We start from the raw sequence: 19410 nt of genomic DNA, 5'->3' as shown, positions 1-19410 counted from the left end.
GCATTACACTGTGTGTGAATGCATTGCATTATAGCATTATAACCCATGATAGGCATTTTAGCATTACACTGTGTGTGAATGCATTGCATTATAGCATTATAACCCATGATAGGCATTTTAGCATTACACTGTGTGTGAATGCATTGCATTATAGCATTATAACCCATGATAGGCATTTTAGCATTACACTGTGTGTGAATGCGTTGCATTATAGCATTATAACCCATGATAGGCATTTTAGCATTACACTGTGTGTGAATGCATTGCATTATAGCATTATAACCCATGATAGGCATTTTAGCATTACACTGTGTGTGAATGCATTGCATTATAGCATTATAACCCATGATAGGCATTTTAGCATTACACTGTGTGTGAATGCATTGCATTATAGCATTATAACCCATGATAGGCATTTTAGCATTACACTGTGTGTGAATGCATTGCATTATAGCATTATAACCCATGATAGGCATTTTAGCATTACACTGTGTGTGAATGCATTGCATTATAGCATTATAACCCATGATAGGCATTTTAGCATTACACTGTGTGTGAATGCATTGCATTATAGCATTATAACCCATGATAGGCATTTTAGCATTACACTGTGTGTGAATGCATTGCATTATAGCATTATAACTCATGATAGGCATTTTAGCATTACACTGTGTGTGAATGCATTGCATTATAGCATTATAACCCATGATAGGCATTTTAGCATTACACTGTGTGTGAATGCATTGCATTATAGCATTATAACCCATGATAGGCATTTTAGCATTACACTGTGTGTGAATGCATTGCATTATAGCATTATAACTCATGATAGGCATTTTAGCATTACACTGTGTGTGAATGCATTGCATTATAGCATTATAACCCATGATAGGCATTTTAGCATTACACTGTGTGTGAATGCATTGCATTATAGCATTATAACCCATGATAGGCATTTTAGCATTACACTGTGTGTGAATGCATTGCATTATAGCATTATAACCCATGATAGGCATTTTAGCATTACACTGTGTGTGAATGCGTTGCATTATAGCATTATAACCCATGATAGGCATTTTAGCATTACACTGTGTGTGAATGCATTGCATTATAGCATTATAACCCATGATAGGCATTTTAGCATTACACTGTGTGTGAATGAGTTGCATTATAGCATTATAACCCATGATAGGCATTTTAGCATTACACTGTGTGTGAATGCATTGCATTATAGCATTATAACCCATGATAGGCATTTTAGCATTACACTGTGTGTGAATGCATTGCATTATAGCATTATAACCCATGATAGGCATTTTAGCATTACACTGTGTGTGAATGCATTGCATTATAACATTATAACCCATGATAGGCATTTTAGCATTACACTGTGTGTGAATGCGTTGCATTATAGCATTATAACCCATGATAGGCATTTTAGCATTACACTGTGTGTGAATGCGTTGCATTATAGCATTATAACCCATGATAGGCATTTTAGCATTACACTGTGTGTGAATGCATTGCATTATAGCATTATAACCCATGATAGGCATTTTAGCATTACACTGTGTGTGAATGCATTGCATTATAGCATTATAACCCATGATAGGCATTTTAGCATTACACTGTGTGTGAATGCATTGCATTATAGCATTATAACCCATGATAGGCATTTTAGCATTACACTGTGTGTGAATGCATTGCATTATAGCATTATAACCCATGATAGGCATTTTAGCATTACACTGTGTGTGAATGCGTTGCATTATAGCATTATAACCCATGATAGGCATTTTAGCATTACACTGTGTGTGAATGCATTGCATTATAGCATTATAACCCATGATAGGCATTTTAGCATTACACTGTGTGTGAATGCGTTGCATTATAGCATTATAACCCATGATAGGCATTTTAGCATTACACTGTGTGTGAATGCGTTGCATTATAGCATTATAACCCATGATAGGCATTTTAGCATTACACTGTGTGTGAATGCATTGCATTATAGCATTATAACCCATGATAGGCATTTTAGCATTACACTGTGTGTGAATGCGTTGCATTATAGCATTATAACCCATGATAGGCATTTTAGCATTACACTGTGTGTGAATGCATTGCATTATAGCATTATAACCCATGATAGGCATTTTAGCATTACACTGTGTGTGAATGCGTTGCATTATAGCATTATAACCCATGATAGGCATTTTAGCATTACACTGTGTGTGAATGCGTTGCATTATAGCATTATAACCCATGATAGGCATTTTAGCATTACACTGTGTGTGAATGCGTTGCATTATTATAGTATTATAACCCATGATAGACATTTTAGCATTACACTGTGTGTGAATGCGTTGCATTATAGCATTATAACCCATGATAGGCATTTTAGCATTACACTGTGTGTGAATGCGTTGCATTATAGCATTATAACCCATGATAGGCATTTTAGCATTACACTGTGTGTGAATGCGTTGCATTATAGCATTATAACCCATGATAGGCATTTTAGCATTACACTGTGTGTGAATGCATTGCATTATAGCATTATAACCCATGATAGGCATTTTAGCATTACACTGTGTGTGAATGCGTTGCATTATAGCATTATAACCCATGATAGGCATTTTAGCATTACACTGTGTGTGAATGCATTGCATTATAGCATTATAACCCATGATAGGCATTTTAGCATTACACTGTGTGTGAATGCATTGCATTATAGCATTATAACCCATGATAGGCATTTTAGCATTACACTGTGTGTGAATGCGTTGCATTATAGTATTATAACCCATGATAGGCATTTTAGCATTACACTGTGTGTGAATGCATTGCATTATAGCATTATAACCCATGATAGGCATTTTAGCATTACACTGTGTGTGAATGCGTTGCATTATAGCATTATAACCCATGATAGGCATTTTAGCATTACACTGTGTGTGAATGCGTTGCATTATAGTATTATAACCCATGATAGGCATTTTAGCATTACACTGTGTGTGAATGCGTTGCATTATAGCATTATAACCCATGATAGGCATTTTAGCATTACACTGTGTGTGAATGCGTTGCATTATAGTATTATAACCCATGATAGGCATTTTAGCATTACACTGTGTGTGAATGCGTTGCATTATAGCATTATAACCCATGATAGGCATTTTAGCATTACAATGTGTGTGAATGCATTGCATTATAGCATTATAACCCATGATAGGCATTTTAGCATTACACTGTGTGTGAATGCATTGCATTATAGCATTATAACTCATGATAGGCATTTTAGCATTACACTGTGTGTGAATGCATTGCATTATAACATTATAACCCATGATAGGCATTTTAGCATTACACTGTGTGTGAATGCATTGCATTATAGCATTATAACCCATGATAGGCATTTTAGCATTACACTGTGTGTGAATGCATTGCATTATTATAGTATTATAACCCATGATAGGCATTTTAGCATTACACTGTGTGTGAATGCATTGCATTATAGCATTATAACCCATGATAGGCATTTTAGCATTACACTGTGTGTGAATGCGTTGCATTATAGCATTATAACCCATGATAGGCATTTTAGCATTACACTGTGTGTGAATGCATTGCATTATAGCATTATAACTCATGATAGGCATTTTAGCATTACACTGTGTGTGAATGCATTGCATTATAACATTATAACCCATGATAGGCATTTTAGCATTACACTGTGTGTGAATGCATTGCATCATAGCATTATAACCCATGATAGGCATTTTAGCATTACACTGTGTGTGAATGAGTTGCATTATTATAGCATTATAACCCATGATAGGCATTTTAGCATTACACTGTGTGTGAATGCATTGCATTATAGCATTATAACCCATGATAGGCATTTTAGCATTACACTGTGTGTGAATGCATTGCATTATAGCATTATAACCCATGATAGGCATTTTAGCATTACACTGTGTGTGAATGCGTTGCATTATAGCATTATAACCCATGATAGGCATTTTAGCATTACACTGTGTGTGAATGCATTGCATTATAGCATTATAACCCATGATAGGCATTTTAGCATTACAATGTGTGTGAATGCATTGCATTATAGCATTATAACCCATGATAGGCATTTTAGCATTACACTGTGTGTGAATGCATTGCATTATAGCATTATAACCCATGATAGGCATTTTAGCATTACAATGTGTGTGAATGCATTGCATTATAACATTATAACCCATGATAGGCATTTTAGCATTACACTGTGTGTGAATGCATTGCATTATAGCATTATAACCCATGATAGGCATTTTAGCATTACACTGTGTGTGAATGCATTGCATTATAGCATTATAACCCATGATAGGCATTTTAGCATTACACTGTGTGTGAATGCATTGCATTATAGCATTATAACCCATGATAGGCATTTTAGCATTACACTGTGTGTGAATGCATTGCATTATAGCATTATAACCCATGATAGGCATTTTAGCATTACACTGTGTGTGAATGCGTTGCATTATAACATTATAACCCATGATAGGCATTTTAGCATTACACTGTGTGTGAATGCATTGCATTATAGCATTATAACCCATGATAGGCATTTTAGCATTACACTGTGTGTGAATGCATTGCATTATAGCATTATAACCCATGATAGGCATTTTAGCATTACAATGTGTGTGAATGCATTGCATTATAACATTATAACCCATGATAGGCATTTTAGCATTACACTGTGTGTGAATGCATTGCATTATAGCATTATAACCCATGATAGGCATTTTAGCATTACACTGTGTGTGAATGCATTGCATTATAGCATTATAACCCATGATAGGCATTTTAGCATTACACTGTGTGTGAATGCGTTGCATTATAGCATTATAACCCATGATAGGCATTTTAGCATTACACTGTGTGTGAATGCATTGCATTATAGCATTATAACCCATGATAGGCATTTTAGCATTACACTGTGTGTGAATGCGTTGCATTATAGTATTATAACCCATGATAGACATTTTAGCATTACACTGTGTGTGAATGCGTTGCATTATAGCATTATAACCCATGATAGGCATTTTAGCATTACACTGTGTGTGAATGCGTTGCATTATAGCATTATAACCCATGATAGGCATTTTAGCATTACACTGTGTGTGAATGCATTGCATTATAGCATTATAACCCATGATAGGCATTTTAGCATTACACTGTGTGTGAATGCGTTGCATTATAGCATTATAACCCATGATAGGCATTTTAGCATTACACTGTGTGTGAATGCATTGCATTATAGCATTATAACCCATGATAGGCATTTTAGCATTACACTGTGTGTGAATGCATTGCATTATAGCATTATAACCCATGATAGGCATTTTAGCATTACACTGTGTGTGAATGCGTTGCATTATAGTATTATAACCCATGATAGGCATTTTAGCATTACACTGTGTGTGAATGCATTGCATTATAGCATTATAACCCATGATAGGCATTTTAGCATTACACTGTGTGTGAATGCGTTGCATTATAGCATTATAACCCATGATAGGCATTTTAGCATTACACTGTGTGTGAATGCGTTGCATTATAGTATTATAACCCATGATAGGCATTTTAGCATTACACTGTGTGTGAATGCGTTGCATTATAGCATTATAACCCATGATAGGCATTTTAGCATTACACTGTGTGTGAATGCGTTGCATTATAGTATTATAACCCATGATAGGCATTTTAGCATTACACTGTGTGTGAATGCGTTGCATTATAGCATTATAACCCATGATAGGCATTTTAGCATTACAATGTGTGTGAATGCATTGCATTATAGCATTATAACCCATGATAGGCATTTTAGCATTACACTGTGTGTGAATGCATTGCATTATAGCATTATAACTCATGATAGGCATTTTAGCATTACACTGTGTGTGAATGCATTGCATTATAACATTATAACCCATGATAGGCATTTTAGCATTACACTGTGTGTGAATGCATTGCATTATAGCATTATAACCCATGATAGGCATTTTAGCATTACACTGTGTGTGAATGCATTGCATTATTATAGTATTATAACCCATGATAGGCATTTTAGCATTACACTGTGTGTGAATGCATTGCATTATAGCATTATAACCCATGATAGGCATTTTAGCATTACACTGTGTGTGAATGCGTTGCATTATAGCATTATAACCCATGATAGGCATTTTAGCATTACACTGTGTGTGAATGCATTGCATTATAGCATTATAACTCATGATAGGCATTTTAGCATTACACTGTGTGTGAATGCATTGCATTATAACATTATAACCCATGATAGGCATTTTAGCATTACACTGTGTGTGAATGCATTGCATCATAGCATTATAACCCATGATAGGCATTTTAGCATTACACTGTGTGTGAATGAGTTGCATTATTATAGCATTATAACCCATGATAGGCATTTTAGCATTACACTGTGTGTGAATGCATTGCATTATAGCATTATAACCCATGATAGGCATTTTAGCATTACACTGTGTGTGAATGCATTGCATTATAGCATTATAACCCATGATAGGCATTTTAGCATTACACTGTGTGTGAATGCGTTGCATTATAGCATTATAACCCATGATAGGCATTTTAGCATTACACTGTGTGTGAATGCATTGCATTATAGCATTATAACCCATGATAGGCATTTTAGCATTACAATGTGTGTGAATGCATTGCATTATAGCATTATAACCCATGATAGGCATTTTAGCATTACACTGTGTGTGAATGCATTGCATTATAGCATTATAACCCATGATAGGCATTTTAGCATTACAATGTGTGTGAATGCATTGCATTATAACATTATAACCCATGATAGGCATTTTAGCATTACACTGTGTGTGAATGCATTGCATTATAGCATTATAACCCATGATAGGCATTTTAGCATTACACTGTGTGTGAATGCATTGCATTATAGCATTATAACCCATGATAGGCATTTTAGCATTACACTGTGTGTGAATGCATTGCATTATAGCATTATAACCCATGATAGGCATTTTAGCATTACACTGTGTGTGAATGCATTGCATTATAGCATTATAACCCATGATAGGCATTTTAGCATTACACTGTGTGTGAATGCGTTGCATTATAACATTATAACCCATGATAGGCATTTTAGCATTACACTGTGTGTGAATGCATTGCATTATAGCATTATAACCCATGATAGGCATTTTAGCATTACACTGTGTGTGAATGCATTGCATTATAGCATTATAACCCATGATAGGCATTTTAGCATTACAATGTGTGTGAATGCATTGCATTATAACATTATAACCCATGATAGGCATTTTAGCATTACACTGTGTGTGAATGCATTGCATTATAGCATTATAACCCATGATAGGCATTTTAGCATTACACTGTGTGTGAATGCATTGCATTATAGCATTATAACCCATGATAGGCATTTTAGCATTACACTGTGTGTGAATGCGTTGCATTATAGCATTATAACCCATGATAGGCATTTTAGCATTACACTGTGTGTGAATGCATTGCATTATAGCATTATAACCCATGATAGGCATTTTAGCATTACACTGTGTGTGAATGCGTTGCATTATAGCATTATAACCCATGATAGGCATTTTAGCATTACAATGTGTGTGAATGCATTGCATTATAGCATTATAACCCATGATAGGCATTTTAGCATTACACTGTGTGTGAATGCATTGCATTATAGCATTATAACCCATGATAGGCATTTTAGCATTACACTGTGTGTGAATGCGTTGCATTATAGCATTATAACCCATGATAGGCATTTTAGCATTACAATGTGTGTGAATGCATTGCATTATAACCCATGATAGGCATTTTAGCATTACACTGTGTGTGAATGCATTGCATTATAGCATTATAACCCATGATAGGCATTTTAGCATTACACTGTGTGTGAATGCATTGCATTATAGCATTATAACCCATGATAGGCATTTTAGCATTACACTGTGTGTGAATGCATTGCATTATAGCATTATAACCCATGATAGGCATTTTAGCATTACACTGTGTGTGAATGCATTGCATTATAACATTATAACCCATGATAGGCATTTTAGCATTACACTGTGTGTGAATGCATTGCATTATAGCATTATAACCCATGATAGGCATTTTAGCATTACACTGTGTGTGAATGCATTGCATTATAGCATTATAACCCATGATAGGCATTTTAGCATTACACTGTGTGTGAATGCGTTGCATTATAGCATTATAACCCATGATAGGCATTTTAGCATTACACTGTGTGTGAATGCGTTGCATTATAGCATTATAACCCATGATAGGCATTTTAGCATTACACTGTGTGTGAATGCGTTGCATTATTATAGCATTATAACCCATGATAGACATTTTAGCATTACACTGTGTGTGAATGCGTTGCATTATTATAGCATTATAACCCATGATAGGCATTTTAGCATTACACTGTGTGTGAATGCATTGCATTATAACATTATAACCCATGATAGGCATTTTAGCATTACACTGTGTGTGAATGCATTGCATTATTATAGCATTATAACCCATGATAGGCATTTTAGCATTACACTGTGTGTGAATGAGTTGCATTATTATAGCATTATAACCCATGATAGGCATTTTAGCATTACACTGTGTGTGAATGAGTTGCATTATAGTATTATAACCCATGATAGACATTTTAGCATTACACTGTGTGTGAATGCGTTGCATTATTATAGCATTATAACCCATGATAGGCCTTTTAGCATTACACTGTGTGTGAATGCGTTGCATTATAACATTATAACCCATGATAGGCATTTTAGCATTACACTGTGTGTGAATGCATTGCATTATTATAGCATTATAACCCATGATAGGCATTTTAGCATTACACTGTGTGTGAATGAGTTGCATTATAGCATTATAACCCATGATAGGCATTTTAGCATTACACTGTGTGTGAATGCGTTGCATTATAGCATTATAACCCATGATAGGCATTTTAGCATTACACTGTGTGTGAATGCATTGCATTATAGCATTATAACCCATGATAGGCATTTTAGCATTACACTGTGTGTGAATGCATTGCATTATAGCATTATAACCCATGATAGGCATTTTAGCATTACACTGTGTGTGAATGCATTGCATTATAGCATTATAACCCATGATAGGCATTTTAGCATTACACTGTGTGTGAATGCATTGCATTATAGTATTATAACCCATGATAGGCATTTTAGCATTACACTGTGTGTGAATGCGTTGCATTATAGCATTATAACCCATGATAGGCATTTTAGCATTACACTGTGTGTGAATGCGTTGCATTATAGCATTATAACCCATGATAGGCATTTTAGCATTACACTGTGTGTGAATGCATTGCATTATTATAGCATTATAACCCATGATAGGCATTTTAGCATTACACTGTGTGTGAATGCATTGCATTATAGTATTATAACCCATGATAGGCATTTTAGCATTACACTGTGTGTGAATGCGTTGCATTATAGCATTATAACCCATGATAGGCATTTTAGCATTACACTGTGTGTGAATGCATTGCATTATTATAGCATTATAACCCATGATAGGCATTTTAGCATTACACTGTGTGTGAATGCGTTGCATTATTATAGCATTATAACCCATGATAGGCATTTTAGCATTACACTGTGTGTGAATGAGTTGCATTATAGTATTATAACCCATGATAGACATTTTAGCATTACACTGTGTGTGAATGCGTTGCATTATTATAGCATTATAACCCATGATAGGCATTTTAGCATTACACTGTGTGTGAATGCATTGCATTATAACATTATAACCCATGATAGGCATTTTAGCATTACACTGTGTGTGAATGCATTGCATTATAACATTATAACCCATGATAGGCATTTTAGCATTACACTGTGTGTGAATGCGTTGCATTATAGCATTATAACCCATGATAGGCATTTTAGCATTACACTGTGTGTGAATGAGTTGCATTATAGTATTATAACCCATGATAGACATTTTAGCATTACACTGTGTGTGAATGCGTTGCATTATTATAGCATTATAACCCATGATAGGCATTTTAGCATTACACTGTGTGTGAATGCATTGCATTATAGCATTATAACCCATGATAGGCATTTTAGCATTACACTGTGTGTGAATGCATTGCATTATAGCATTATAACCCATGATAGGCATTTTAGCATTACACTGTGTGTGAATGCATTGCATTATAACATTATAACCCATGATAGGCATTTTAGCATTACACTGTGTGTGAATGCATTGCATTATAGCATTATAACCCATGATAGGCATTTTAGCATTACACTGTGTATGAATGCATTGCATTATAGCATTATAACCCATGATAGGCATTTTAGCATTACACTGTGTGTGAATGCGTTGCATTATAGCATTATAACCCATGATAGGCATTTTAGCATTACACTGTGTGTGAATGCGTTGCATTATTATAGTATTATAACCCATGATAGACATTTTAGCATTACACTGTGTGTGAATGCGTTGCATTATAGTATTATAACCCATGATAGACATTTTAGCATTACACTGTGTGTGAATGCGTTGCATTATTATAGTATTATAACCCATGATAGACATTTTAGCATTACACTGTGTGTGAATGCGTTGCATTATAGCATTATAACCCATGATAGGCATTTTAGCATTACACTGTGTGTGAATGCGTTGCATTATAACATTATAACCCATGATAGGCATTTTAGCATTACACTGTGTGTGAATGCGTTGCATTATTATAGCATTATAACCCATGATAGGCATTTTAGCATTACACTGTGTGTGAATGCGTTGCATTATAGCATTATAACCCATGATAGGCATTTTAGCATTACACTGTGTGTGAATGCATTGCATTATAGCATTATAACCCATGATAGGCATTTTAGCATTACACTGTGTGTGAATGCATTGCATTATAACATTATAACCCATGATAGGCATTTTAGCATTACACTGTGTGTGAATGCATTGCATTATAACATTATAACCCATGATAGGCATTTTAGCATTACACTGTGTGTGAATGCATTGCATTATAGCATTATAACTCATGATAGGCATTTTAGCATTACACTGTGTGTGAATGCATTGCATTATAGCATTATAACCCATGATAGGCATTTTAGCATTACACTGTGTGTGAATGCATTGCATTATAACATTATAACCCATGATAGGCATTTTAGCATTACACTGTGTGTGAATGCGTTGCATTATAGCATTATAACCCATGATAGGCATTTTAGCATTACACTGTGTGTGAGTGCGTTGCATTATAGCATTATAACCCATGATAGGCATTTTAGCATTACACTGTGTGTGAATGCGTTGCATTATAGCATTATAACCCATGATAGGCATTTTAGCATTACACTGTGTGTGAATGCATTGCATTATAACATTATAACCCATGATAGGCATTTTAGCATTACACTGTGTGTGAATGCATTGCATTATAGCATTATAACCCATGATAGGCATTTTAGCATTACACTGTGTGTGAATGCATTGCATTATAACATTATAACCCATGATAGGCATTTTAGCATTACACTGTGTGTGAATGCATTGCATTATAACATTATAACCCATGATAGGCATTTTAGCATTACACTGTGTGTGAATGCGTTGCATTATAGCATTATAACCCATGATAGGCATTTTAGCATTACACTGTGTGTGAATGCATTGCATTATAGCATTATAACCCATGATAGGCATTTTAGCATTACAATGTGTGTGAATGCATTGCATTATAGCATTATAACCCATGATAGGCATTTTAGCATTACACTGTGTGTGAATGCGTTGCATTATAGCATTATAACCCATGATAGGCATTTTAGCATTACACTGTGTGTGAATGCGTTGCATTATTATAGCATTATAACCCATGATAGGCCTTTTAGCATTACACTGTGTGTGAATGCATTGCATTATAACATTATAACCCATGATAGGCATTTTAGCATTACACTGTGTGTGAATGCATTGCATTATAGCATTATAACCCATGATAGGCATTTTAGCATTACACTGTGTGTGAATGCATTGCATTATAGCATTATAACCCATGATAGGCATTTTAGCATTACACTGTGTGTGAATGCATTGCATTATAGCATTATAACCCATGATAGGCATTTTAGCATTACACTGTGTGTGAATGCATTGCATTATAGCATTATAACCCATGATAGGCATTTTAGCATTACACTGTGTGTGAATGCGTTGCATTATAGCATTATAACCCATGATAGGCATTTTAGCATTACACTGTGTGTGAATGCGTTGCATTATTATAGCATTATAACCCATGATAGGCCTTTTAGCATTACACTGTGTGTGAATGCATTGCATTATAACATTATAACCCATGATAGGCATTTTAGCATTACACTGTGTGTGAATGCATTGCATTATAGCATTATAACCCATGATAGGCATTTTAGCATTACACTGTGTGTGAATGAGTTGCATTATTATAGCATTATAACCCATGATAGGCATTTTAGCATTACACTGTGTGTTAGTGCGTTGCATTATAGCATTATAACCCATGATAGGCATTTTAGCATTACACTGTGTGTGAATGCATTGCATTATAGCATTATAACCCATGATAGGCATTTTAGCATTACACTGTGTGTGAATGAGTTGCATTATTATAGCATTATAACCCATGATAGGCATTTTAGCATTACATTGTGTGTTAGTGCGTTGCATTATAGCATTATAACCCATGATAGGCATTTTAGCATTACACTGTGTGTGAATGCATTGCATTATAGCATTATAACCCATGATAGGCATTTTAGCATTACACTGTGTGTGAATGCATTGCATTATAGCATTATAACCCATGATAGGCATTTTAGCATTACACTGTGTGTGAATGCATTGCATTATAGCATTATAACCCATGATAGGCATTTTAGCATTACACTGTGTGTGAATGCGTTGCATTATAGCATTATAACCCATGATAGGCATTTTAGCATTACATTGTGTGTTAGTGCGTTGCATTATAGCATTATAACCCATGATAGGCATTTTAGCATTACACTGTGTGTGAATGCATTGCATTATAGCATTATAACCCATGATAGGCATTTTAGCATTACACTGTGTGTGAATGCGTTGCATTATAGCATTATAACCCATGATAGGCATTTTAGCATTACACTGTGTGTGAATGCATTGCATTATAGCATTATAACCCATGATAGGCATTTTAGCATTACACTGTGTGTGAATGCGTTGCATTATAGCATTATAACCCATGATAGGCATTTTAGCATTACACTGTGTGTGAATGCGTTGCATTATAGCATTATAACCCATGATAGGCATTTTAGCATTACACTGTGTGTGAATGCGTTGCATTATTATAGTATTATAACCCATGATAGACATTTTAGCATTACACTGTGTGTGAATGCATTGCATTATAGCATTATAACCCATGATAGGCATTTTAGCATTACACTGTGTGTGAATGCATTGCATTATAGCATTATAACCCATGATAGGCATTTTAGCATTACACTGTGTGTGAATGCATTGCATTATAGCATTATAACCCATGATAGGCATTTTAGCATTACACTGTGTGTGAATGCGTTGCATTATAGCATTATAACCCATGATAGGCATTTTAGCATTACACTGTGTGTGAATGCATTGCATTATAGCATTATAACCCATGATAGGCATTTTAGCATTACACTGTGTGTGAATGCGTTGCATTATAGCATTATAACCCATGATAGGCATTTTAGCATTACACTGTGTGTGAATGCATTGCATTATAGCATTATAACCCATGATAGGCATTTTAGCATTACACTGTGTGTGAATGCATTGCATTATAGCATTATAACCCATGATAGGCATTTTAGCATTACACTGTGTGTGAATGCATTGCATTATAGTATTATAACCCATGATAGGCATTTTAGCATTACACTGTGTGTGAATGCATTGCATTATAGCATTATAACCCATGATAGGCATTTTAGCATTACACTGTGTGTGAATGCATTGCATTATAGCATTATAACCCATGATAGGCATTTTAGCATTACACTGTGTGTGAATGCATTGCATTATAGCATTATAACCCATGATAGGCATTTTAGCATTACACTGTGTGTGAATGCATTGCATTATAGCATTATAACCCATGATAGGCATTTTAGCATTACACTGTGTGTGAATGCATTGCATTATTATAGCATTATAACCCATGATAGGCATTTTAGCATTACACTGTGTGTGAATGCGTTGCATTATAGCATTATAACCCATGATAGACATTTTAGCATTACACTGTGTGTGAATGCATTGCATTATAGCATTATAACCCATGATAGGCATTTTAGCATTACACTGTGTGTGAATGCATTGCATTATAGTATTATAACCCATGATAGGCATTTTAGCATTACACTGTGTGTGAATGCGTTGCATTATAGCATTATAACCCATGATAGGCATTTTAGCATTACACTGTGTGTGAATGCATTGCATTATAGCATTATAACCCATGATAGGCATTTTAGCATTACACTGTGTGTGAATGCATTGCATTATAGCATTATAACCCATGATAGGCATTTTAGCATTACACTGTGTGTGAATGCATTGCATTATAGCATTATAACCCATGATAGGCATTTTAGCATTACACTGTGTGTGAATGCATTGCATTATAGCATTATAACCCATGATAGGCATTTTAGCATTACACTGTGTGTGAATGCGTTGCATTATAGCATTATAACCCATGATAGGCATTTTAGCATTACACTGTGTGTGAATGCGTTGCATTATAGCATTATAACCCATGATAGGCATTTTAGCATTACAATGTGTGTGAATGCATTGCATTATAGTATTATAACCCATGATAGGCATTTTAGCATTACACTGTGTGTGAATGCATTGCATTATAGCATTATAACCCATGATAGGCATTTTAGCATTACACTGTGTGTGAATGCGTTGCATTATAACATTATAACCCATGATAGGCATTTTAGCATTACACTGTGTGTGAATGCATTGCATTATAGCATTATAACCCATGATAGGCATTTTAGCATTACACTGTGTGTGAATGCATTGCATTATAGCATTATAACCCATGATAGGCATTTTAGCATTACACTGTGTGTGAATGCATTGCATTATAACATTATAACCCATGATAGGCATTTTAGCATTACACTGTGTGTGAATGCGTTGCATTATAGCATTATGACCAAAAAACTTCTGATGCACACATGATAGGAAATAGGATTGCATTATAGCAATTCAAGACTGGCTGCATTATAGACATTTTAGCATAGATACCTGTTAGAGGAAACTGCATTATAGCGCAAATGCACTTAAAGTCTGGTAAATATTCTAACAGAAAACCTGTGTAAAGAGAGTAGGTCATCTTTTTATATTATTTGTCATAGAACAGTGTGTAAACAAATGCACATTGTCAGACTAGTATTCTAAATGAGAAAACGATTAGTAAAGTAATTAACTACAATTCCAATTTATTACTGTGATACCAACATGCCATAACGTATCACCATCAACGTTCTGTCTGAATAGAATCTCAGTCATTTTCATACAGTTGTCTATTTTAACATCTTGTATATGTACAACATGTAATGTAAACAATTCAAAATTGAAAAAAAGTAAACAATTTAATCAAGCATGGATTTGTTACAGTTAATATACTGATTTGTTTCTTACAGATTTGGTGAAAAAACAGATCACTTAGTGATGAACAGTGAAAGTGAAAGTCATGGTTTAAATAAATCCTGGTTATTACAAAACAAGCTGAATATGATATGCCCCCAAATATTTCCTGATTTGAAAGGGCAGTATACGGATATCCAACCCGTAAGTGTCATATAATGCTACCTATTCTAGTAGTACAGAAATATGGGAGCCATCCCCCATGTTACTCTCCAATCCAGCTGTAGTTGATATATGTGATATATGATATGTGTTATAATATGAGGTTATAACGAGGATACCTCAAAGTATACTCGAAGACAGTACAGTGAGAGTATCGACCGACGCGCAGTGGAGGTCGATGCAACAACGTACTGTCCGAGTGCATACTTTGAGGTATCCTCGTAATAACCTTATTATTATACATCTTTTCCTTCCAAGGATACATCATGGGAATGCCGAAATCCAAAAAGTTTGGAACAGAATCAGCAAACTTCTTTGTGTGGAGTCCAGTCAAACCCTTGTGGCAGCCATGTTTGTTTTTATTATTAGAGAACGTTTATGCACGTAATCATTTCATATTTGGAATTCGCATTTCCTAATATGGTAGGATTAAAATACCCTGTGTGATACCGCAAAATTACTGCGTGCTGTAAGTTATGGCGTTACAGTGACAGATGTATAATAATACAATATATTGCCCAAGTACCACAGAAAACTGTCCTGGTACTTACCAACAATTCACTTCCTGATGCCATTACATGCCATTCATATAGGCTATATGTGTAGGCTTTCAGCAGGTGATGTATGAAAGTTTACATATATTTCATATATGGAAATTAGAAGTACAACTTATATATCTTTTTCCTTATTATTATCGTATATATTAATAACTATGAATAAAAGTAAAAGGAAGTGAATGTAATAGGAGCCCATGACCTTGTAATACAGCAGCACATTACACTGAAGTTGTATTTCTCTAGTTACAGAGTGAAATGAAAGTTGACAATGGTCTTATAACAAAGGCAGAATGTTTAATGAAATATCACCTGAGACCACATAGCAGATGGGACAGGTATGATTTCTTAGCATCATTCTAGAAATCTATTTTACTAAAGGTAGCTCCTTGCTTAAGGACACTGAATATAAGCCTGGGTATTAAATCCACTAGTTACTCACTCTCCACTGTATTCTGAATATTTTCGCTATTAATAACCATGTAAATCAAATGCAATGTCATTAAGAATGTGATGGCCACACTTTCACTGCTATAACAACTGTCAGTTGATATATTGACAGCACTATATAATCAGTATTAGAACATTGGGATATAGCTTCTATTGGAGCATTTAAGCATGTGAAAACAAGTGAATTTTTGGTTTTCAATTGCTCAAAAAAACTGGATGGAGCTTCTAATACAGATCTTATGACACTAGTGTGTGGGAATGGAAACTGTCATGTAATGTACTATACATGCGAGTTTGTGTAATTTGTCATGCATCTTCATCAGTTAATATCTGTATTTAAATAAACAGTACTATAATTGTTACAATTGTAGATATTCAGCCTGTATTTAAATTGTACAGTAGATGTATACCCTGGGTAAACATGGTATCACAGAGCTCAACATAAAAGAACAAAAGAGAAATACTGCTAGATTACTTTGCCATGAACATAATAATCATCTACACATGTTTCAATTGTCATCTTAGAAGTGGAATTCCAACTGTAACAAGAGAACAAATCGAAAAAGATGTCCACATGATACCAGGATTTACAGAAAAACTCAAAGATCTCAGGAAAACTCTTTCACATCATGTCAACTCTTCTAATACTAGTGAGCTTACTGGTACTGATGAGAGTGACACAGTAAAAACTGAAATGCAAAGGACTAATTGTGTAGAGTCAGCGAGTAATAATGTCACTGAACCTAATGATTCAGAAACAACTAGTGAAGTAGATAATATTGTAACTTCAGTGAAATATCCAGAAGTTGTATTTTTCGGTACGGGATCAGCAATGCCTAGCAACGCAAGAAACGTTAGTTCAATACTGCTTAATATGAGGTAAGTGGCGAGATATATGAAATTATTTACAATTCTGAAAGGACTCAGAGTGTTTGAATGCTGCTTACTCTCCTATTGTTGTCCTGTGTTTTCTACTTCTTGGTTCAGTTTTGATTTTAGGTGGTCAGACTCGGTGGCATTTAATGGGTGAAGAACCTCATCAATCTATGCATTCCAATAAAACTTGGTACATATACCTTTCTAATTCATCTTTGATTTATATTTTTGTCCATGACATCACTATCACTATTTACATTGCAGTAATGATACATCTGTTTTAATGGACTGTGGAGAAGGGACTTTTGGACAGCTGTACCGTCACTATGGCAACCAAACCCTAGATATAATGCAACGAATACAATGTATATATATTTCTCATTTACATGCAGATCATCATATGGTAAGTAGACACAAATCTTCTTGTATCGTCATTAATAACTGTAAAGGGATTAATTATTTACTGCGTTTTAATTTTGCTTATTTCGCTGACTGGAAAATGCGCTTAATAAAAACTCAGTGAATATGTAAAATTTAACATAGAACACATTATCTAAATAATCAAACCGTGAATTTAAAACCCACTGAATATGCCTAAAATGGTAAATAAGCGAAATTTAAACCCACAGTATTCACACTTTCTGGCTTATCATTTCTTTTACTAATACTTCAACAAGCATGGAACGTGGCATGATAACATATAACTTGCTATTAGTCCCTGTTTAGATGAAGACCAAAATCTTGTGTTAAATTCTTATTCAAGATGGCTGATAAGCAAAAAGCAAACTGTTCTACTGCTCTGAAGTTAGATCTTGGGCATGTAGTTATACATGGATTTTGTCTGGATTCTGAACTCTGACTAAAGTGCTTGCATGCATCTTTTGTGCAGACAAGTACATTATTTATTTGAACAATTTTGTCTAGTATGATTCATTATGGTTGACTAGTGGCTATTTTTTGTTGTAAAGTTTTTTTAATTAACATGAGTGTTGGTTCTTATACAGGGTCTGATAAGTTTATTAATTGAACGAAAAAAATATATGGTGAGTATAATTCAATACAATTTCAAAGTTCTTTATCCCTCACAATGTTCAACAAGTTATATATCTATTTGCATTATTATAAAAGATATTTCATGTATATTAATCTCTGGCACTCGTTTGTGGATTATTTAATCTTCAATATTTGTCAGTTAACCCTTCGAGCACCAGAATTTTTCACCATCATTCTGTTGGTTGGTGTAAAATTTTAAACATTTTAATGAATTTTTTTTAAAATTTCTTTGTTAATTTCAAACCAAATGGATATAATTTTCCACATAGTTTTGATCTTAAAGTTGTGGAAAAGTGATGTGGGATTATGTTTTTGTAAAGGGTGATAGAAGTTTACTTTGGTGCTCAGAAGGGTTAATAAAAGTTTATTTATCTCATGTTTGATGTATACTATAATATTTTAAGTTATAAAA

General features: G+C 34.5%; 1 protein-coding gene across 4 annotated transcripts in view; it reads left to right on the top strand.

Moving 5' to 3' along the window:
* The window catches only part of LOC102808666 (zinc phosphodiesterase ELAC protein 2-like), a 40696-nt gene that overhangs the window by 13097 nt on the left and 8189 nt on the right, over nucleotides 1-19410 (top strand). For 3 of the 4 annotated variants that reach the window (XR_014929671.1, XM_085499968.1, XM_085499981.1), the window contains 5 exons: nucleotides 15900-16047; nucleotides 16866-16957; nucleotides 17595-17948; nucleotides 18210-18348; nucleotides 18950-18988. Coding sequence is in view for 3 of the 4 variants with exons in the window: in XM_085499968.1 (XP_085356094.1) it covers nucleotides 15900-16047; nucleotides 16866-16957; nucleotides 17595-17948; nucleotides 18210-18348; nucleotides 18950-18988 (772 nt within the window). In the remaining variant the exon portion in view is untranslated. The remainder of the gene's footprint in view (nucleotides 1-15899; nucleotides 16048-16865; nucleotides 16958-17594; nucleotides 17949-18209; nucleotides 18349-18949; nucleotides 18989-19410) is intronic. The other variant, XM_085499975.1, reaches the window with a different exon arrangement.

This window comes from Saccoglossus kowalevskii, chromosome 1 (genome assembly GCF_978046115.1).
Source record: "Saccoglossus kowalevskii chromosome 1, keSacKowa6.1, whole genome shotgun sequence".
Lineage (NCBI taxonomy): Eukaryota > Metazoa > Hemichordata > Enteropneusta > Harrimaniidae > Saccoglossus > Saccoglossus kowalevskii.
Note: the sequence above shows the minus strand (reverse complement) of the source record. Positions and strands in the feature narration are given on the sequence as shown.